The 23,414-nt window shown below is 48.3% G+C and overlaps 1 protein-coding gene across 6 annotated transcripts in view; it reads right to left on the bottom strand.

Annotated features, from left to right (window-relative positions):
• Nucleotides 1–23,414, bottom strand: part of DIS3L2 (DIS3 like 3'-5' exoribonuclease 2) — a 68,158-nt gene that overhangs the window by 34,912 nt on the left and 9,832 nt on the right. For 3 of the 6 annotated variants that reach the window (XM_078600741.1, XM_078600740.1, XM_078600742.1), the window contains exons 3-7: nt 21,806–21,927; nt 21,504–21,557; nt 7,820–7,921; nt 4,919–5,111; nt 3,184–3,251 (exon numbers count right to left, since the gene is read on the bottom strand). In XM_078600741.1, coding sequence (XP_078456867.1) covers nt 3,184–3,251; nt 4,919–5,111; nt 7,820–7,921; nt 21,504–21,557; nt 21,806–21,927 — 539 coding nt within the window. Of the gene's footprint in view, nt 1–3,183; nt 3,252–4,918; nt 5,112–7,819; nt 7,922–20,275; nt 20,407–21,503; nt 21,558–21,805; nt 21,928–23,414 lie in introns of those variants that run through there. The other 3 variants (XM_078600744.1, XM_078600743.1, XM_078600745.1) reach the window with 2 other exon arrangements.

Raw genomic sequence — 23,414 nt, 5'->3', positions numbered from 1 at the left:
GTGCCCGATGGTACAAAATACCCAGGCAGGTGCTTAGTTTTGGTGGGGCTGATGGAAAGGCCCCACCCTCTTAGTGTCACGCTCCAGTTTCAGCAGCAGCGCCTCCAACTCCTCCTCTGAGTGAGCGTCAATTACCAGATTATCGGCATACATCACATGGTTGACCAATAGGGAGCCATCCCTTGACTGCACCCGGGCATCGATCAGCCTCCCATTGTATCTGTACCAGATGGAAATTCCTCTGGTACAGCCATCAAAGGCTTCACGAACTACGTGGTCAAAAAGATGCTAAATGTTGGAACCAGAGGACATCCCTGTCGCACCCCAAGGTGAACAGGGAATGGCTCCGACTCCCAGCCACGTAGTTTTACCCGGGCCTGCTCACCATCATGAAGGTCCTTAATGATCGTGGGCAGAGGGTCAGGGACTCCGAAAGCACAAAGAACAACCCAGAGCCCAGGCCTACTGATGGTATCATAGGCCTTGACCAGGTCAATACAGCAGAGATGTAGGTCTGGTTGGAATTCCCTACACCTCTGCTGTAGCAAACGGACAGAGAATATGGCATCTGTGCAGGACCGCCCTTTCCTGAAACCACATTTAGGCTCTGCAAGCCTCTCCTCAGCGTGCCTGGCAAGGAAATGTGGAATAATCCTTGCCAGGACCTTTCCCGGCACACTGAGGAGTGAGATGCCCCTGTAGTTGTTACAGTCTGTGCGGTCCCCCTTCAAAGAGGGGGACCACAAGGGATCCTTCCAACCCTGCGGAACCCGTCCAGTGGTCCAGACTATTGTTATGATGTCATGAAGGGCAGTCTGTGCACAAACGCCACCCTCCCTCAGCATTTCGCTTGAGAGATCATCTCTGCCTGGTGCCTTTCCTGGTCTCAGACTCTGGATCACCTTCAGTACTTCCTCAACAGATGGCACTCAGTCAGCCACTAACAGGGGATGACTTCTTCCTCCAATATTTGAGGCACCGCAGCCTCAGCAGGGTCATCCCCACTTTGTCCCACGATGTTTTCCATGTCAAGGAATTTCCCCTCCCCTAGGACCTCAGAAATGCTCAGCAAATCTGCAAACCTGTTCCTGAGGGTCGAAGATTGGATCACCGTTTTTCCCCCTTATAATGGTAATAGGTGTGGCGCTGCTGGTTACTGTTTTGATGGAGTTAAATAGGGATTTGTGATCGCGGGCCATTGAGGAAGACTCCATCTCCTCAGCAACCCGAGACCACCACATATCTTTGCAGTGCCTCACGGCTCTCCGAACCTTCGAGCGAAGGCTGTGGTAAGCCTCCTCATTCTCTGACATGGGATGCTGCAGACGATTAGAGTGGGCCAATCGCTTTTTCTCAGCCAACTTGAACACCACCTCTGTCAGCCAGGGTCTCTGGGGAGGTCTGGACCACGTACCCAAAGCAGTCATTGCAGCTTCCTGAGTCACAGTCCTAAACCTTACCCATTTACCCTCGACATCTGGAGGAGTGGGGGACGATGCCAACCCCAGCCACATGCGATGATGAAATTCTAGCTTGCAACTTTCATCAGCTAGCTGAGACCAGGCCACCTTAGATTTGAATGGGGTCCTGGGTGTACACCCACTACCGGAGTGGAAGAATGGGAGGCACATCTTACAGATGACAAGTCGATGGTCAGAGGGCAGATCAGCTCCACGGTAGGTCCTGGTGTCAAGGACATGGGCCCGCATCTGCTGTTCCGTCACTATGTAGTCCAGCAGATATTCTTGCTTGGACCCGGCATGCATCCATGATGTTGTGTGGATGCGCTGATGCTGGAACAGCGTATTGGTAATTAAAAGCCCATGGGCTGCACAAAAATCTAGCAGCCTCCTACCATTGTTATTGAGCTGATCTGGCCCATGCCTTCCAATCACTCCAGACCAAGTGCCAGCATCATGACCAACTCGGGCATTGAAGTCACCCAACAAGATGACTCTATTCCGAGGGGCCACTTTAGATAGCACCTGTGACAGGAGGTCATAGAAGGCATCTGACTCATCGGCCTTGCCTGCATCCCTCCACGGATGTTCGTCTTCGGTGGGGGCATAAGTAACCACGACCACCACTCCTCGCCTCCGGTTGATTAGAAGGCGAGCCCAAAGTAGCCTGGGGCTAACAGCTTCCAATACTTCACTGCCACACTCCCACACCCCCTTCATTATTTTGTTCAGAAGAAGAACCCCTCCCTGTTGTTTGGTAGTCTCCTGCCCCGAGTCGAAGACTGTCCACCCCTCACTGTGGCAGGAGCCAGAGCCGGTCCATGGTAGGACCAATACCTACCATGTTTAAACACGGTAGGACCAATACCTCGGCCGTGGCTGATCATTGTTTTAATGCTGTGGGCACACACGAAATTGATTTTTCAAAGACGAAGGTACACTGCAAACCCACTGGCTATCAGCAAAGATTCGTTCATGAAGCCATCCAGATCTATAAACACGGACACAATTTCAACCGAGAAGATGGGTACAAACTGAGCAATCATTGGAAGGATGTTATGAACCAGTTTAATTCATAACTGGCTGTGATGTTTCCATCCTACCTACCGATGTTAGTAGTTATTTTCACCTCTCTAGTGTTACATTAACAGGTTAAATGTCTTTACATTAACAGGTTAAACGTCTTACTAACACAGCCACCGTTTCGTTTTCCTCTGTGGCGGTGGCTCTATGATCTTAAATTAACATGCAAACCTCTCACAATACAATAGCCACCTCCACAGCTTCGTCGTCGTGGAGGTAGCTCTCCGATTTACCCGATCTTACATTTACATGCAAATGTCATCACTAGCCCCACCCACTTCGCTTATGGCCCTTGGGCTACACCCATCTCAAACCTTTATAACATCCTGCCTCAGCAGCTCTCCCGCTATTTTTTCACCTGGTGATGATTGCTTGTCTTGCGATCGAAACGTTGTGATATTTTTTATGATTTTTTTTTTCTATCTATGTGGCTTTACCAAAAGACCCAATGAATATTAATTCCTGCAGTCGCGAAAGCTTTAAGTCAAGAAATAATGAATCTCAGTAAATGTGAATGGATGGATTCTCAAATAAAAAGGTGAAGAGATGAAGAGGATGTTTTATGCATAACAGCTACAAACACCCTAGTGCTGTAGATCCGACATAGGACACAAAGTGAATGTGCAATGCAGGGAAGCACCTTTGCAGTCTTCTGCAGGCAGTTATCAGGCAGTGGGGTATGGCTCCTCGTAACGCTCATCACTGCAGCTCCGCAATGTGGACAAAAGCAACAGGAGTCAATTAAAATTGCTTTAAGAAGGCCGTTACAAACAATAAGACTTCATCTCTGATATTTTGACGAAAACATGTAAAGCATAAAGCCTTTAATAGAATCCATTTTACATTGCTAGATAATTACTTCTCCAAGAATGTGTAGGCCTTTTAGGCAGTGCTGCCCCTGTTAGGGAGTCAACACCTATCACCATAATCATCATCAGCCATGGCCAGTCCACTCCTGGATGGAGGCCTCCCAAAGCCGCTATCACCTCTCACAATCCTGTGACGTAACAAACCACCTTGCGCCTGAACACAAACTGATTTATTGCTCCATCTTTTAATTTAACACCCTGGCTGTCATCCACACAATGTGTCTAAAGCACCCAAAGAGCCAAATAACTACAACAGCTTCAATGTTGTGACACGACTATCCAGTTCAGATAGAGCCCACTTCATGAGTGTTCATTGATTCCACTTATCCACAATCCAAATACACATCTGGGACTCTGTACACTGTTACCCCTGTAACACTTTGATCAGATAACATCACCCACATTCTATACCATTGAGAAGGGTTCCAGAGTTGTGCTGACATGGCGCCTCACCCCCCCAACCCACCCTCAAACCAAGCTGGTGCGTATCCCGTGTAAATGCAAGAGAGGAGGGTGATACAAGAGTGAGGGAGACAGAGGACGGGAGTGAGATAGAGGAGAGAGGTGAGGGAGGAATGGAGAGGGGCTGGGAGGGTGAAAAAGGGCATGAAACATAAAGGAAAGAGTAAAATGGTAAGAAGACAGTGAGGGAATGTGAGAAGCAGTGGGAGAGAGAATTAGCGACAGGCAAGGGAGAGGTGGGAATTAGGAGAGCGAGGGTGAGAGAGAAACAAGGAGTGAGATCGGGGGAGGGAAGTGGGTGAGAGGGTGGATGAAGGATACAAAAGGCGGGAGAAGCAAAATAGTGCACAGAGGAATAGAGAAAATAGATAAAAAGAGCCAGAGACAGAAATCTAGAAATATTGCAATGTAGAGTTTAAAGAAGTTGAGAGCAGGATAGAGAGACAGGGCTCTATGCCAGCATAAATGTTTTGCAAGTGGCTGGGAGGGACGGATAAGCGGTCGGCATCCAAAGGACGTGCGCGTTGATAGTTTAAAAAAACCTTATATTTGCAGAGACAGATATGTGAAGGAGGCATATTATCAGCTTAATTATTTAGAAGACAACTGCTCTTTAACAAAAAATGTTGCTGGAATGTATAATGGGTTGTTTTCACACTTTTTGCTGCCAATCACCCTTTGCTGCAGCATGGGCTTTTGTATTCAATTCAATTGCGACTGTGGGATATATTAGACTGAAGGCTATGATCCCCTTCCTGTAGTTGAAACATCTTTTTTTTATTATAATTGCGTAAACGAGTATTAATGGAGTTGAACAAACATCCCAGTATAGGATCATTGAGCTTGGGAAATTGTTGGCACTGGATCTGGCTGCCTTGCAAATCGATTCTCTGACCTACAATTTGCATGAATGACACTAAACATAAACATTACTATTATTAGTATTTAAATATAGGCTGTTGTTCCTTAATGTGTTGTCACAACATGCACTGCATATGCAGAATTCATTGTGTACATGTGTTTATGAAATGTATACAAATTTACCCTGTTTATCAGAAACAGCGAGCTTTTCCACTGAAGCTAAAACCTTGCAACGTTGCTCATCGTGACTTTCAGCACCATCGATTCCTCTGAGTTCCGCACAGCTCCCGGTAGCTGCCATATCTAAGGCAGGCCCAAGCAACGATGGATTTGAAATATTCTCCATATCCGGGACATCAAATGCCCTTGTGACCTTCTGAAAAAAAGACATCATAATAATGAACACAATTTCTAATGTGCACATATTTCAGAATTTGATGCATTATTTTGAATCAGAACTTGAAGGCACAGCCATCAGATTTTTTAGAATTATCCAACGTAGGTCATAATAATAATTTAGATTTGACAGGCGCATTACATCCTTAGATCCATCCCAATGCGCCGTGTACGTAAAGCAGGAAATAAACAAAACCAGGGAAAGTGGCCAGATCTAGGGGTAATGTCAATTTAAAGAGGTGAGTTTTCCAGACAGACTTAAATAGCGCAAACAACTTTGAATGTCTTATTACCAAAGGCAAAGCATTTCATAGTCTAGGAGCTGCACTGGCAAAAGCATGATCATCCCAGGAACAAAGCCGTGACTTCGGAGTACTTGAAAAAGATGACACGAAGATCTCAGGGACCTCGTTGGAGAGTAATAACGGATCAGTTCTTGAAATATTGTGGGGATAATCAATTGAGAGCCCTGTAGGTCAGCAGCTGGATCTTATAGTCCATTCAATACTTGACTGGTAGCCAATGTAGAGACAAGAGAGCAGGTGTGATGTGCTCTCGAAACGGTGTGAACATAAGTTCTCTAGCAGCTGCATTATGAACAAGCTGGAGTTTACCCAGCACCTTACTCGGAAGGAGCTGGAGTCAAGCTGAAGCCAGAGAGTAAAACCTCTCCAAGCCAGACTGAGGACAACCATTCCAGTTACGGGGAATGTCTGGCAGAATTAAATCAATTCATTCATGCAATGTTATATTTAAACGATAATTACAGGTATTAAACACCGAACATATTTAAACAACACTCAGTACCTGCTTAACAATTAACTAAATATTTGTAGTTTTGAAGCTTTCGTGACTGCAGGAATCCATACTCTTTGGTTCTTTCGGTAAAGTCACGAAGATAGAAAAAATTATAGATCACGACGTTTCGATCGCCACACAAGCAATCGTCTTCAGGTGGGAGAGAGAAACAGGCTGCTGAAACAAGTCCTTATATATAGAGCCGAGAGGGTGAGAGGGAGGTGCTTGCCGCATCGGGCAAGAGGGTGGGGGCTAGAGATTGTGCCTAAGCGATTCGGAAATCCAAAAATGGGAACCGAGATGGGGGGAAAGGGGGGGGGTTGTGGTTGATGCACCTCCACAACGACGAAGAGCTGAGGAGGTGGCCATTGTATTGTGAGAGATTAGCATGTCAATGTAAACGAACCAACGCAACGGTGGCTGTGCTAGTGAGATGTCCAGCTCGTTAGAAAACGAGGGAAACAAAACGAGGGACAACACCACATCGAGGGAAGGAGAGAGAGACACACACCGAGAGGCACACCCACACACAGAGACACACACAACAACAACCGCCATTCGCCACTAAGTGGCGGTGACGTCACCACAACGCTTGTGCCAGGCCACAAAGATCAAAGATCCCCCGTATAGCCTTAACAGACTGTAGGGGCAAGTGCTGTTAGCGAGCACCTATGAAGGCCGGAACGATACACGAGGGGGTGGGTGGCCAGCACCACGCCCGATCGCCTTTGTCTCCCTAGCGGCGATGTTTACACACCGCACCAGGTACTCATTTGAGGCCGAGTCGACCTAGGGGAGGCCCAGGACCGGTTCAGATAATCGTCACTGGTGTTTGCCGTGAGCGGGAATCGAACCCGGGTCGCCAGGTTCGTAGTGCAGCGCGCTAACCGCTACACTACCGCTCCCCACCAGGCCACACACACAGACACACACACACAGAGAGAGGCACACACAGAGACACACACAAAGACACAGAGAGAGACACACCTAGAGAGACACACACAGAGACACGCAGAAAGACACACCCACACACACAAATTCCTCGAGGACCCTGAGGCGAGCAAGGAATATTGTGGCCGACTCCTCCCACCCTGGACACTCTCTGTTCCAGCTACTCCCCTCCGGCAGAAGGCTGCGGCCCATCAGGACCAAAACCTCACGCCACAAAAACAGTTTCTTCCCATCCGCTGCTGGCCTCTTCAACAAGGCCAAGGGCTCACACTGACTTTAACACTTTATTTGCACAATGACATCTTGCCATATTTGCACTATGTTACCCTATTTGTATTTTTATATTGTATATTATAGCTATTTTATATTTTGTTTTATTAAATTTTCTTACATACTTTAGCCCCTTTGTATTAGTTAGACTTTACCTTTAGTATACCTTTAGTATAGTTAGACTTGTACACCACTTATTTAAGATTCAAGATTCCTATATGTTGAATGTATGCACCTTCCTGCCAAAGTAAATTCCTTGTCCGTGCAAACTTTCATGGCGAATAAAACCCTTTCTGATTCTGATAGAGAGACACGCACACACAAAGTGGCACAGAGAGAGACACACACATACACACAAAGAGACATAAGAGAGAGGGACATACAGGGAGACTCTCAATTTCGATAGATTCTCTAATTAGTCTTGACCAGTAGTAACTAGTTTTGCACAGAACTTCAACATTAGTAAAATCAATTGAGTGTCCTTGTTGGCACGCGTGTTCTGCCACTACCGACAGTAGCATTTGGGAGTACTTAATATTTATTTGGTGTTCTTTTACTCTCCTGCTGATCATTCATCCTGTTTGCCCAACATAGCATTGGTCTCAAAAACATACTGTATGTTTTAATAAGAGTACTCCAGAAGCAGTATTGAAGAGATTAAGCGAGTACCTTCCATTGTTCTCTTGGGTAAATGTGAACCACCACCACGTCACCATTCAGAGCTCGGTTCCTGTTCTCCATCCCATCCACAAAGATGTCACCGGTTCCATCCTAAAAACAATGTCGGTAAAATTTCACTTTGCAACTCGGTCTCCTGATGCAGTATACAAATAACTTCCACAAACAACATTTTGGGGGCTAATGCAGGAACTTTCTCGCCGTGTCCCCCGCGAGTACCCAGCCACATCCAGTGAAACAAAGCTGCAGTCAGCAGGCAAATCTTTGTGATGCCAGCTGACACGTGACTACAGTTACACTTCTCGCCCAGGCACAGGTTCCTGGGCTGTGCGGATAGCACTCCGTATACTTCAGCTCACTGTCCCAGGACTATTGGCAAATAAATATTTCTTGATTTTTTTAATCAGCCATTGTACACAATACTAAAATAAATTGTCTGCAGGAAGACCCATATTTCAGATGATGAGGCAGGGCGTTCCCAGCTACAGGTTTCCTTCGCTTTATGCGGCAGTAGATGAGTTGCCAAAAAAAAATTACGCGCAGAGCGAAACCGCACGACAACGCAGCCTGCCGAGTAGCGCATAGAGCACACACAGTATTGTCCCATGTCCGACTGCATATCCGAATTATTTCCCCAAATTCTGGAGAAGGGCCAAGCGCCATTGCACTCTTGAAGTCAGGGAGGGGACATGAATGTCCTCGATAGTTATGGGCCCATCTTCTTTTTGAGTGTGTTTCTTAAGCTTCTGGAGTGATCGGTGCTGAAAGGTATCTCACCTACTGTCAATAACATCTTGAGCACTTGGCACTAACATTTATTGACCATGGTTTCCTCTGACATTCCAAAACAGGTGCAGTGTTTCTGGACCACACAGAAGCATGTAATACAGTTTGGCACCACAAACTGCTGTAAAAGCTGTCACAAGTCCTGCCATGCTCAGAAGGGTACATCACCGAGCTTCTCAAATGTTGCTGCTTCCAAGTGCACATGAAGAACATGTTGAGCTACTTGGAGATGCAAAAGAATGGACGATCTCAGGAGTCCGTTCTTGCCCCAACACAATTCAATATTTATGTAATGCGAGCGTAAACGGCCTCGCGGATATGACGTAACAGGTGGGAGGAGTTGGGTCACGTGGGGAGAGGGAGTGCTTTTAAGGGCAGGAACCGGAAGAGCGAGAGGAGAGTGTGGGAATAAAGACAGGAGGCCATGCAGGGCAGGAGGTGGGAAGTGGCGTGATCGCCACAGGTCGGGACTCGGCATGGTTGGCCAGCGGTGTCCGGGCACGGAGGAGACCAGGGGAGCCAGCAGCGGGGCTGCATAGAGAGCAGCCGTGGGGCTGCAGGTCGGAGGCGGAGAGGCTGAGTGGAAAGCCAGCAGCGGGGCTGTATTGGGAGCCCGCAGCAAGTCTGCGGGAGCGGCGGCAGCAGTGGGGCTGCCGAGCGGGAGACGGAGGAGACTCTGAGCGAGACGCCGTGCGGGCAAAGTTGTAAGAACCACAATAAAGGACAACGGAGACAGACCCAGTGCAAGAGTCCTTTATTACATTTACATCAACGACCTACCAATTACAATGTCATGACGAATTGTGTATGCAGATAACATCGTCGCAACACCAAGCTTTAGACTTTGGCAGCCTTGAAGTTACATTGAACAGTGACCTGGCCATGGTAGCTGACTGAAAAAAATTGTAGTGTGTTATTACATAGGCGCACACACTATTGTTAAGGCAACGCGGTTAATATACAACCTCACTAATCACCGAGTTCTACAATAAAGTGTGGCTAGACTGTTCCTAGACTGTTCGCTATCTGTGTGCGAGTTAGCTGAACGAACGGGCCAGCTAGCACATACGCTGCCTGACCCACGATCCCCAGCGAAGACTCTACAGCGAACGAGGAGCGAAGACCGAAGACCGACGGCCCCTTGAGTTTATTCCCATAAACGAGCCCCGAATTCCCCGAACACGCTCCCCATTTATCCCTTGGCCTCGGCCCCACCCCTTGCTGTATCAAGGATGGCGCCCTGACTTCCGGCTACGTGTCCTTAACTCCTCCAATCGAGACACCGCTTCAGGTCACTTGCCCTTGACTCCTCCAATCGAGGCCCACTTCCGGTCACGTGCCCTTAGCTAGTCCAATCGAGGCCCGCTTCCGGTCACGTGCCCTTAGCTCGTCCAATCGAGGCACCCGGCGCTCCTCCAGCACTGTGGCTGTATTCACGACACTACAAAATGATGACTTCAGGTCAAGTAGAAGATGGTTTGCAGTATATGTGACCTCTATAACACCAGCCACCTTTGAGCTCAAAGTATAGTCTGAATGGTCAGCTGCTCAAGCACAACCCAGAGCCCATCCTTCCTTGGAGTGATGCCCAACAGGGGTCTGACATAGTGTCAACACCTTGAGAAGACAACCAGTAGGTTGCACTGATGGAATTGTCTACTGGCTCAGCTGGCTGGCTCGTGGGGCGCTGGCATTGCGACACTATGTATGGTGGGCCTTCCCTTGTGCCACACTGTGGCAAAATATTGTGCACCTGTATGAACTTGATCAGCTGAACGTCACAGTGAGAACCACCTCTGGAGCAATGTAGGCCGCTGTCGGTAGCCTAAAAGAGGCCTAGAAATAGGGTTTCGTTCCACCAAGTGGGGCACTACCTACTTTTTTTATATTTAACATCAGAAATATATAGAGATTCCTTAGGAAAAAGTTCTCCGCACACAACCTTGCAGTTTTTGAGAAAAATGATGCTAAAGGTGCCCATTTTGAAAAAAAGGGAAACCATAGGGAATTTTGCACTTTCAAACCTGTTTATCATATAAACCCAAAAATGCAGAATTACCACTTGAAGTACAAAACAAACCAGTTTAAAATGTGTGATATACCTGAAGTTGCTATCTATGCACAGTAAACATGATAAGATTATCAAGAAAACTTCTACTGTAGCATTAACATCCCAATTACTTCTCATTATGTTGTTCCAATTCAAAGGTAATATTTGAGGTAAAATCTGAATAACAAATAAAATTAAGCCAAAATATAATATATATTAAAAAAACACTTTTCAAAATAACACATTTAATGGTGAATTGTCAATTCGCATACACGAGCAGTAACTGCACTACATGTACATATTCACAGGAATTATTATTGTAAACAAGATTTAATTTTAATTGATTTATATTAAATATATATGTCCTATATTAATTTTATTATCATATACACATCACTAAATATCAAGATCACTGTCCTCACTATCAGATTCACATGAAACAATATCCTCAGTTAATCTCACATTGTCACAATGAACACATTTACATAGGTCAGTGCAGGCCAGGCCAGCCTTGTGGCATGAGCACCTTCCACCTGTACAAGTACCAGACTTACACCCACAGTAGAGTGACCCCAAAATCTGTTGAGGAGCTGGATCTTTAGTCATCCATGATATGATGAGATCACCATCCTTAAATTTTGATTTAAAGCTTTCGTGACTGCAGGGATTCATCTTCTTGGTTCTTTCGGTAAAGTCACGTAGAAGTGACTTTACCGAAAGAACCAAGAAGATGAATCACCATCCTTGACAATCCATCCAAAGCCGTCTGGACTGGGAGCATTTATAAAAGGATCCAATGCTCTCCTGTGGATTGCAGCTTGGTAGTTAGCACGCTTGAAGTGCTCTGTAAGTGCATCCTTTTGTAGTAACGCTTACGACTCGTTGACACCGGAGTTGGAGGCACACTTGTTTATTTGAATACCAACTTTGTGACATACACAATTGAGGGGGTATCGGCCCCCTCACCCGTCTATCTGAGGACACACCTCTAGGCTAACCTTAGCCTGCCTCTGAGTCCTCCACTAATGGGCTAGGGGAGGCTATCTTGGCCCGACACTGGTCAGTCGGGCCCGGTACCCAGAGTCCAGACCAGCACTGGCTCTGGCTCTGGTACCACGCCACTGGCTCGAGCCTGCGTGGTCCTGATAAGGACGGCGTACCAGGGGGAGTCCAGGGCTCTATCTCAGACGTCTTCCTCCTCCTCTTCTTTAGCTAAACATCACTCCCGAGCCTCCCGATACATTCCCCTTTTATACACCCCCCCTCCCTGAGGGGTGGGGCCCCGGGGGATCGTAACGTCCGAAGCGCGGACGTCGTAGAGGGCACCTGCCCGTGCACTGACGTAGCCCCGCCCACTGTGCTTGTTTACCATAGGCTGCCATGCATAACGGGCTCTCTGTAACAGCCCTACATCACTCCCCCCCACATAGCATGCAGCCGTCCCGGCTGCCAACATACAAAAATTTGACAATAAAGGTGCCTTCACCCCCTCACGTGTGCCTCACTATTTTTTGAACCATAACAGGAACCAGAACAAGACACAACAACAAGATGAGAACCAACCCGTCGCACCCCCCCGAATAAATACGAATTCCGTAAAAAAAACAGCTTATATACAACCAGCAGGGAACCCACCCCGCACACACAACAAACGGTGAACCCAACATATGTACATCCGAGGAGCGGGAAACACACCATCCACACAACACCCAATAAACACAACAGCTATGTACACATTTTCCGGCCTCACAACAGTTTGCGCATTTTAGCGCGCGTCCTTGCAGCGGGCCCCTCACACGGGGTAACCCCGCGTGGCGGACCATCAGGTGGCGACTGTCCGTCTTGAGGTGAGCATTCCTCTGACTCCGCGTGACCCTCGGCATCCGCAGGAGGGGTGATCGGGCGTGAGCCCGTCACTCCTGATGCTCCTGAAGGTGGCACAGCCGGCAAGGCATTAGGTGAGAGCGACGGAGACGGACCCAGCAAGTCGGCCGACCCCCCACATGTTTGGCCACGCGCGTGTGAAGTGGGGTTGTGTACCGCAGCGAAGGGTTTTAATCTGGAGGGGTGCACGAACCATCGCCGCTTCCCCCACTTGATGCGCACGCACTGCGGACGTAACACCTCCACCACTTCCACAGGGCCCCGCCACGGCCGCACCAGTTTAGAGGAGGTTGCCAGTGGCACCTGGGGGCAGTGCAACCATGCCTTGTCCCCCGGCTTCCACTGCAGCATGTGCGCTCGACTCAATCTGAGGCGCTCATTTGCCTTCTGACGGAGGTCAGAGTTTTGCATTGCAGCATCCCGTGCCTCGGTCAATTTGTCCAGATTAAATTTAACGTGGTCAGCCAGATTAGTTTTTCCCTGCGGCACAGGGATCCGCAACTGGGCACGAACAGGCGGGTCTGGTTCTCGGCCGTACATGAGGTAAAAGGGAGAAAACCCCGTAGCCGCATGGGGTGCCATCCGGTACGCCGCCAAGACCCCCTGAATTTGTAGGTCCCAATCCGTTTGCGAGTCCGAAACTTGTTGTGATAACATGGACGAGATGGTGCGATGCAAACGTTCGACCATCCCGTCAGTTTGTGGGTGATATGGGGAGGTCCGAATTTTCTTTGTGCCCAGGAGATCGCAGACTTGTCTGAGTAGTTTACCGGAAAAATTTCTGCCCTGGTCGGTCAGCAGCCTCTCCGGAGCACCTTTGTCCAGGACATAACCCTGAACAAAGGCCTCCACGATGGCTGCTGCCGACTGGTTGGCCAGAGGCCAGGCCATAGGCCAGCATGTAAAATACTCGACACCCGTCAACAAATATCTATTCCCTCTGGGGGTGGCGGGGAATGGTCCCAAAATGTCCAGAGCGACCAGCTCGTTTATCCTGGACACTTTGATCGATTGCAAGGGCGGGTTAGACTCCCGTGCCGGCGGTTTGCGTTATGCACATTGAGGGCACGATCCCAACAAATCCCCAACATCCCTCGTCATGCCAGGCCAGTAAAAATCAAGTTGCAGCAAGGCGAGAGTCTTTTGGGTCCCCAGGTGTAGGAGGCGCTCATGAGCGGCCCATACCACCCTACCCCGCAACCCAGTAGGGACAACCAGCCGATGTCGACGTGACTTCCCGTCCCAATGCATTAGCAGACCTTGGCACATTTCCCATGCGTCGGAAGCACCTCTTTTTCCCCCCGCCGCACCGCCAACGCGACGTCGCCACCCGAGGAGGGAGACATCCTCCATCTGGAGGCGCCCCCATTCAATGACGGGCAACCCCAACAGGGAATCTTTGCCCTGTTGTTCGATCGAATTAGGAACCATTGCATCGTCGTCGTTGGCGGCCGCCAAGACAGGTACCGATGTGTCCCCTGGAGGCCTGCAACGTCCAGACCCCAGGAGGCATGCACACTCGGAGGTGGTTGGCAAGCGTGATAGAGCGTCCGCGTTGGTGTGGCGAACACCCTTACGGTATGTGGTTTGGAAATCGTAATCCTGGAGGACCTCCAACCATCGGGACAATTGTCCCGATGGCTGTTGAACCCTCAGGGCGTACTGCAGTGCCGCATGATCTGTGCGGACGGTGAAATGCCGACCGTACAGATATGGGCGATACTGTTGGACGAAATGGACAATTGCCAACAGTTCCCTACGGGTGACACAATACCGTTGCTCCGCTGGAGACAACACCCGACTGCCGTACGTAACCACACGTTCCACGCCGTCAACCACCTGGGAGAGCACGCCCCCAATACCCGTGTTGCTCGCATCGGTGTCGAGCAAGAACGGTTTTGAAAAATCAGGGTAAATCAGGGGAGGAGCGTTTACCAAAGCGTCCCGAAGGGAGCAAAAAGCAGCTTCCTCCTCCTGACCCCAGCAGAACCGAACCCCTTTAGATGTCAAAGCATGTAGGGGTTTGGCGATAGTCGCAAAATTAGCGACGAAGCGTCTATAATACGACGCAAACCCAATAAAACTCCTAACCTCTCCCACTGAGGTGGGAGTCGGCCAGGAGCTAACACACTGCGTTTTGGCGGGATCGGTAGAAATACCTGAGCGCCCCACGATGTGCCCCAAATAACGCACCGACTCGCGTAACAAATGGCATTTTTGGGGCTTAAATTTCAAATTAGCAGCCCGCATCTTTAGGAAAACTGCCCGCAACCTCTGGAGATGTTCCTCAAAAGTTTTGCCAAAGACAATGACGTCATCCAAATAAATCAGGCACGATTCCCATTGCAATCCAGCCAAAACCAATTCCATCAACCGCTGGAAAGTTGCCGGCGCTGAGTGTAAGCCCATCGGCAACCGGTTGAATTGAAACAGGCCGTGCGGAGTACGGAAAGCAGTTTTAGGCTTTGAATCATCGTCCAGAGGAAGCTGCCAGAATCCCGAAAGTAAGTCCAATGTGGAGAAGAATCGCGCTCCCGCCAAGGCGTCAAGCGATTCGTCCATCCGTGGGAGCGGGTATGCGTCGGCAACCGTAATTTTATTAAGGCGCCGAAAGTCAACGCAAAACCGCAACGAACCGTCCTGCTTCTTAACCAGGACGATCGGCGCTCCCCAAGGGCTGTTGGAGGGAGAAATGATGTCGGCGGCTAGCATGTCATCAACAGCCGATTTGACATGGTCCTTTTCGGCGGGACTCAACCGAAAAGGATTCTGGCGTATTGGCGCGCTGTCACCCGTATCAATATGGTGACGCAGCAGATGAGTGCAGCCCAAATCGTATTTATCCCGACTGAAAACGTCGGAAAATTCCCTCAGTAGTGTCTTAAGACGTTGGCGCTCTAAATTTGACAGGTCCGTCGATCCCGCGCAAAGCGCCTCGAGCCACCCTTCATCGCTGTCCGAATGTGGTCGCGGTGCAGGGACAGCGCCGACATGACTCGCGACGGGTTCCTCACAGGGCACCGGCGTTGCGTGAGCAAGCACGGTCCCCTGTGGGACCACCACCGTCTGCGAGCCCACATTGAGGACCGCGATGAAGGGTTCTCCTTCCCCTCTCACTATGGTCTGGGCCGGGAGTAAATTAGGTCCACTGACCCCGGCCCTAGACGGTCCCAGCAGAACCCCTTAAGCCCCAATGCCCTTAGCGAAGGGCCGCCGAAGTTTCAAAGGAATTAACATTTGCGCCCCCGGAGGAACGCGCACCGTTCTATCTACGAACGCCGGCACCGTCGCGAACGCCGTCCGGCTCGTAGCGGGGGATGGCAGAAACGCCATGCGTCGGCCCGATGGGAGCTCAATGCATCCCTGGTCGATTAATATCCTAATCGGCATTTTGGCCAGGAAATCCGTCCCCAGCAGGCACGGAACCGCCAGCGAGGAGGAAACAAAAATCGGCCCAGATAATTTAATATCCCCGACACAAATCTGGGCTCGAATTTGTCCGATGATGCCAAGTGAACCCCCGTTAGCAGCAAAGAATGGTACATTAACAGGCATCAAAGGACGGCTCTGGGCAGGGAGAATGTTATAAATCAACTCCGAAATAATGGTCGCCGATGCCCCTGTATCGACCAGGATGCGCACCTCGACCCCATCGATGTGACCCACAACGGCCGACGACCCCGATGACGCGGCTACAACCCGATGGGCCAACACGGACCACTGGCTGGGTTCAATGTGAGTACCCAGAGCAGTGCGTGTTGGTGCCATGGTACGCGATATTTGCCCCCCCTTCGCTGCGGTGTTCGAGTGTGTGACGGGCGTGTGCGTGGGCCAAACATGAGGGGTGCCGCGACTCGCCGGATTATGATGGTGGAGCTTGTGACGAGGGCCGGCGTCCCGTTGAGGTGTCGTCCCGCGCTGCCGAGGAGAGCGGCACCCCGAGGCGACGTGGCCCCGGATGCCGCAGTTATAACAGCGTGGAAGCGCTGGTGGCGACGATGGACGTTGTAGACGGCTTGAACCGGCCCGGTCCTCCCGCGCTCCCGCTCCGTGCTGCCGTCGATGGTTGATGGCGCAAACCTCTTCCGCCGGGAGGGTGGCCGCAGCGACGGCGCGCCCGCTCGCCGCCTTGCTGGCCTTCCGTCGTTGAGAGGACAGGTTTGCGTGGAGGAGACGGGCCGCTTGGAGGGAGCACATTTCTGCATCGTCCTGTGCGACAATGACGATGTCTAAGTCGTCCGCCAGCAAAAGTATCTTTTCTGTCACCATGGCGTCGATCCCCTCGTCGTCCATTCGTGGAAAGGCTTCCTTTGCCAGCGCCAGGAGGCTTGTACGGTACGCCAGGGGCGACTCCTTCGTCCCCCGCTGGCGATCGTAAAAGAGTTGACGACAGTCCGATGGTGGCCCATACACAGCGGACAGCACTTGCATCGCCTTCCGCAGCGTGGAACGCCTCTCCTTCGTTGCCGATGTTAGTGTGGCGAGGGCGTCGCTGTCGAGGAGTGCTGGCAGTGCTCGGAGAGCCTCGGCGTCTGTCCACTGTGCCATCTCCTGGTGAGCGAGGAAGCGCCGCTGGAAGCCGCCCCAGTCGCCCTCCTCGCCCACAAATTCTTTGAGCGGCGGCAGTCGCTGATGTAAGGCAGCGGCTGCAGAGGACGATCGCGCTCCCTCGTCTCCCTCACTCGACTCAGCGTCGGCCCGAAGCAGCGATGGCATCGCCGGTCGCACCCGTGGTGACGCGGCAGGCACTGTACTCCCGCCGTTGGACGCGATGCTTAGAGCGGCCACGCCCTCAACAGCAGCTGCGGCGATGGCGGGAGTTTCAAAATGTTGCTCCGTTGAAATGGCGGGAAGGCGCTGTGGTCGTTGGCTGCTGTCGCCTCGTGGCGGTCCCGCAGCCCCCAGCCACGTGATGTTGTCGAGCATGGCGGCTGCGGCGTACAGCAGCTCGGCCAGCTTCGCGTGCGCCTGCCTCAGCCCCTCCGTCGACGGCTCCCCTTCCTCCAGCTGCTGTGGCGTGGATGCACCCAGCCCCGGCTGCTCGATGGCATCTTCAGCCATCTCGGGCCCTCCAACTGCAGCGGTGTCCTCCGCCCCTGGTACTCCGACTCGAGTCGTCCGGCGTGTATCCATGTTCGTACTTTGTTTCACTTCTGACGCCAGATGTAGTAACGCTTACGACTCGTTGACACCGGAGTTGGAGGCACACTTGTTTATTTGAATACCAACTTTGTGACATACACAATTGAGGGGGTATCGGCCCCCTCACCCGTCTATCTGAGGACACACCTCTAGGCTAACCTTAGCCTGCCTCTGAGTCCTCCACTAATGGGCTAGGGGAGGCTATCTTGGCCCGACACTGGTCAGTCGGGCCCGGTACCCAGAGTCCAGACCAGCACTGGCTCTGGTACCACGCCACTGGCTCGAGCCTGCGCGGTCCTGATAAGGACGGCGTACCAGGGGGAGTCCAGGGCTCTATCTCAGACGTCTTCCTCCTCCTCTTCTTTAGCTAAACATCACTCCCGAGCCTCCCGATACATTCCCCTTTTATACACCCCCCTCCCTGAGGGGTGGGGCCCCGGGGGATCGTAACGTCCGAAGCGCGGACGTCGTAGAGGGCACCTGCCCGTGCACTGACGTAGCCCCGCCCACTGTGCTTGTTTACCATAGGCTGCCATGCATAACGGGCTCTCTGTAACAGCCCTACACTTTGTTGGAGGTAATGCCTGTTCGGAAGAGGCCTGTACACAGAACCTATTGTATCTGGCCAAATTAACATCTGATACCTTTTCTCCATACAGCTCACACACAAAACGTTCTATGGTCACAAATGTGGTGCTGTCCATTTCAAATTGCCTCCCAAGAGCAACAAACGCGCTGATGTACTCTGCATTTCCAGACACTATATTTAGTGGTTTCTTTTTCCTTTCCCATAAAAGGAACTAGTTGAGTCACAGCCAGTGAATGTGTGTAGTCCTATCAGTGCCTCTGTTAGTGAAGGACCCAAAGCAGAACCAATAGCCTGGAGATCTAACATTCTTTGCCTGTCTTTTGTTCCTGTCAGAAAGTACATCTTTGCTGAGGGAAGCTTAGCCATTATTGAAAGTGAAATGATAGCAACATCAGTGTCAGGACTCTGGATGATTATCTTATTATAAAGTTAACTCCAGGCATGTTTTGCATGAAGTAGGAGCCTCGTGTCAGCTTCTTCATGGTCACAAGTCAAAGATTCTACATCTTTGACAGACATAATGCCATCTTTAAGAGTGAGTTGATGACATACATTTCTGTGTGCCACAAAGATAGCTATGTCTTTTCCAGCTGCTTGTAAAGGCACAGTTCTCCATGTCTCAAAGAGAAAGTCTGTCAAGGCTTCTTTATTTTCACCACTGGCTAGAAACTTGGTCCACTGACTTGGAGTCTTCTGCTTGATGCTGTATATTTGCAGTAATTGTTGTCCAGCAACAGCACGTCTTGATCGTTCAGCATTTTGATGCTCACTGCCGGGTAGCGATAAATGACAAAATCGACCCTTGGAGAACTGAACTTTCTACCCATCTTAATCATAAGTTGAAGAAGATCGTCAGCAAGCTCACTGAATGTGTCTGGTATATTCTTGAGACTCCTGATCAATGCCATGCCATCTATCAGTAGAGCACCATTATCACCAACAGTCTTGTTCACATGACAGTCCTTGTTCTTTGATTATAAACAAGCTAGAAGAGCAGCCTTATTTGTTTTGGCTAATGAACCATCAGTGCTTGCTAGCGGGGATGAGATATTGCCAAGTGAATGTCAGAATCTCTTTCAAGTTTACAGACAGGGATTGACTTATCACTAACAGTCGTGCAAAGAGTCTCCTGTCATTTTTTAGAATGACTTGATTTCCATCTTTTGTCTTGGATGATTTCTTCATTTGATCCCCAAACGTAGTGAGCTTCAAGGACTTTATTGGAGAGAAGAAGTCTGTTTTTGATGACTGGACTCGATCTTAGATGAAAAATTTCAGAGCTGTTTCACCTTTATCACAAGCACTTTGTATGTCATCTCTGACAGTTTTTGTAGCAACAACACCAGAGCTAATACATACAAGATCTTCATGAGGCAGCAAGGGATTGATCATAGACTCAACCACTGAAACCAAAGATATAACAGCAGCATTGTCTTTTGCAATTCTTGTTGCATCCAACTCTTTATGACCCCTCTCTTCATGTTGCATTCCAGCCATCATTTCACACTGCCTTGTGATTGCAGAACGTTCAGGATGAGACAGTATCCATCGCTGGACGGCACCTCTGTTCAATGTTATCCCAGTTATGCCGCCTTTGGTCTTTGAATCACGGTTGCAGGTTTGTTCTATTGCTTGGTCACAAGCTATGGATGAGAACCTGTTAGCATCCTTACGCTGTACTGTCCAGTTTCCTTTTGCAGTAACTTCTTCATAGCAGTGTGGATGAGTCTTTGGAAGATTGATCATCTCGACCCAATATGCTGATAGGTACCTTGCATAATTTTGGCGGTCATATGCAAAATACCATGCCAGCATACGTCTCACTGTTGCTAAGTGAAGGCTCCAGTCAGAGCATTAGATAGGACATGTATATTTAAAGCCCTACCTTCTATAGAGAAATAATTTGATTATGGAATTACATTGCATTCACACGCAATATGTAAATGTAATTGGAGTGACCCCACAGATTTGTGAACAAACATTTTTTTGTACCTACCTATATGTTTTTCAGTTTTGCTGAGAAATCTTGTGTAATCTCGATAGCAGGATTTGTGGTATCAGACCTCAATTGCAATGCAGTCTTTCCCACGAATGTGTGTCAGAATGCTCTCATCTGATTTTATTTGAGCTGCCTCACGAAGAAGTCCTATATTAAAGATATGAAGAATAAATTATAAACCCAGTTGGCAATATATTAACTTGCATAACATTCAATTCAAGTGAGTAAACATACCTGTGTTAATCGAGCTTGATCGCCGCTATCAGATGAAGCTGCGCTGCTTAAGTCCTCCTCCATGTTTACATGTGCGTAGTGATATTGGCTTGATTTTGGCTCTGACCTACTTACATTTTCGATGCTGATTGGTTGAAAATCGAGCTCAACAGTTTTATATGTCTCAATACGCAGTCAATATAGTGCGCCAATAAATTACACTTTTCTCATTAACTGCAGGATAATGCGTGGAGAACTTTTTGCTTGGATACCTTTTATTAACGTTGAACATATTGAGCAAAAGAAAAAGTAGTGCCCCGTTTGTCGGAACGAAACTGAACGATACAGCTCACGTACAGCGGCCTAATGGGGATAACCCCACTAACGTGGCTGCCAGTTTTAAACCATATCCCACCCACCGAACATCTGCCGCCAAGCCAAGTAAGATGCTAGATGAGCTCCACGCTGACATCTTCAAACATCGGCCTGTGCATGTGAAGTCCCAATGCTCTGTGTGGGTGTTACCACAGCCCCTAGACTAGAGGATGTGGGAAGTCGGCGCTTCCTGGGTGAGGAATAGAGACACGTGGATGCGCCTAACAAAGATCGGGTCTATTTAAGTTCCTGGCTTCAACCTCCCAAGGCATAAGTGGGTTTAGTTTAACTGATTCCGCTTTGATCAAAGCTAAGAAAGTATTACGAGTTAGAATATATATCAATGTAAACAATTTTCACAAAATATCTTTGGATATCCTTTGCATGTTTACACAAAGTAATATGATCTATATTGATACTTCAGCTACATAAGAAGGTAATGTATTAATTTGCATAATACAAAAATTATTATCTGTAATATTTCAACTTACTAAAATTATTATAAATCTAATCAAACATGGTTAGATTAACCATGATAAATTTTAAACAAAAGGAACAATATTAACCCAGATGCCTTTTACAGGCATTATAACAATGCAATACCATTTCAGCAGACTTTAAATAAACTCAACCTTACCAGTGAAGGAACAAATGCCTCTTGATATTTTCTGGGATTTATTCGCAAAGGTCCCTACAAAACAGACACACAACAAGGTCGCAAGTATAAACAACTACACAGAGAGCACCTGGAAACGTAGGCTGCCCATGCCCTGCTAGTCATGAAGTACAGGTAGCAAATAAATAATTTTATATATATAAAATTCCCTTACATTTGTAACCAAAACCCAAGACAAAGCTACTGTAATGGACTTCACAATAAAGTAAAGGTTCACTATGAGCACGGTTGTAGAAATTTATGATACAACAATTAAAAGGTACCTGAATCAACTCCTTGCGCTTCAGCCCAGCTGAGACCTCACTATCTGACAGATAATGCTCGAACACACCATGGTTTTTCTTGCCAGGCGTGTGCTGGTGATTGTGTACTCTTGGCTCCTTTCCTGAATAACAAATGAAGCCAATATAAATAACAGTGCACATTTCCTGCACATAATCGAGTTGCATTCTTCAATCCTGCAAAACACTCTATGATGTTAAACCATAATACTACCTTAAATGGAAAATATATCAGACAACGTTCCTGGCAATGGCCCTTCGTCACAGCACATAGAGGCCAGAGATTCAGTGACCCCTCAATGTGCTGTGATTTGGGACCATTGCCCAAAATGTTACCATTAATGCATCCTTTTCTGGCAACGTTGTCATTGACAAATGTGCTGAGCCTTTTTGTTAATTGTGCACCACTGCCAATTCAGCATACCTGTCAACCCACAGTTTACCCGTATTCTTGTACAGGGAAATTGAGTAAAAATAAACAATTTTTCAGAAATGTTTTTGTGTTTCTCCCTTGTGATGGGACTTTATAGGATGAATGTTGAAATGTATAAGGGGACGGGGGTGACCAATAAGGTCTGAATTGGTCTGGAATAAGGTAGGCACTAATAAGGGGTTGACAGGTATGACTTCAGCATCACAAAACAACATAACTTTGTTGTCTCTGCTTTGAAATGCAATTTCATATAAGTGAGCCGTGAAATGAATCCAGTTATCCTACGAAATATGTATAAGCAGTCATATGCATTAAAAACGATCAAGCACAGTTTAATGTAGCAGTCAGCGGCCACGTGACCCTACACAGCTAAAGCATGTTGCATGTGCAACAAATCTCGAACATTTATAGAGTTGTGCATTGCAAAGCCATATCAAACGTCATTCTCAGTGCTGTAGTCCATGTTAACCCCCTCACCGCCATTTATTTTTCAACTGCATCACCCTGCAGCCAGCTGCTGTTTTGGCATTCATGGTATGGGTGAAAGTGGGGGTGGCCCAGTTTGATTTATGATATACATTTGTGGAATAAATGAGGCATGACCTTGGTCCTAAGTGCTATATTTTTATTTTCCAATTACAGTATACAGTATTTGGGACCCAGCGACGCCTTCCTGTGGCCAGTCCAGATTTTCACTTGACGTAGATGTTCTTTGTTTACGGATCACACACATTTCTGCTGCCACCTAGTGATTAAACATGGAAATTAAAAAATAATGGGCATAAAAACAGCAATTTTTGCATGCTCCGAAATTTCGTTGTGTAAAAGGCGGAGTATCTGTGCGAGTATCTGTACCTATTATTACATGGGAATAAAAAATATTCGTAATTTGAATTTCCATGTCACAACCAGAGCAACAGTGACCCAGGTTACCTGCAAATATTACTATCCTGGTCTCTTGAGTTTCCCCCGGGGAAAACTATTAAAAATGAAATTTGAAAGTCAGGATTTTCCATTTTTCTAAACCTTATGTACTAGTGTCTATGATGTGTTCATACAATTTATATTGAATGAAAAAGATAACAAATTTAAGATTGTGTTGAATTGATTTAATCAATTACATTTCTGCATTGATGTGAATACAAAAAATGCACTGTT

This window comes from Lampetra planeri, chromosome 15 (assembly GCF_965212315.1).
Source record: "Lampetra planeri chromosome 15, kcLamPlan1.2.h2, whole genome shotgun sequence".
In the NCBI taxonomy this organism is placed as follows: domain Eukaryota; kingdom Metazoa; phylum Chordata; class Hyperoartia; order Petromyzontiformes; family Petromyzontidae; genus Lampetra; species Lampetra planeri.
This window is presented reverse-complemented; position numbering and strand designations above follow the sequence as displayed.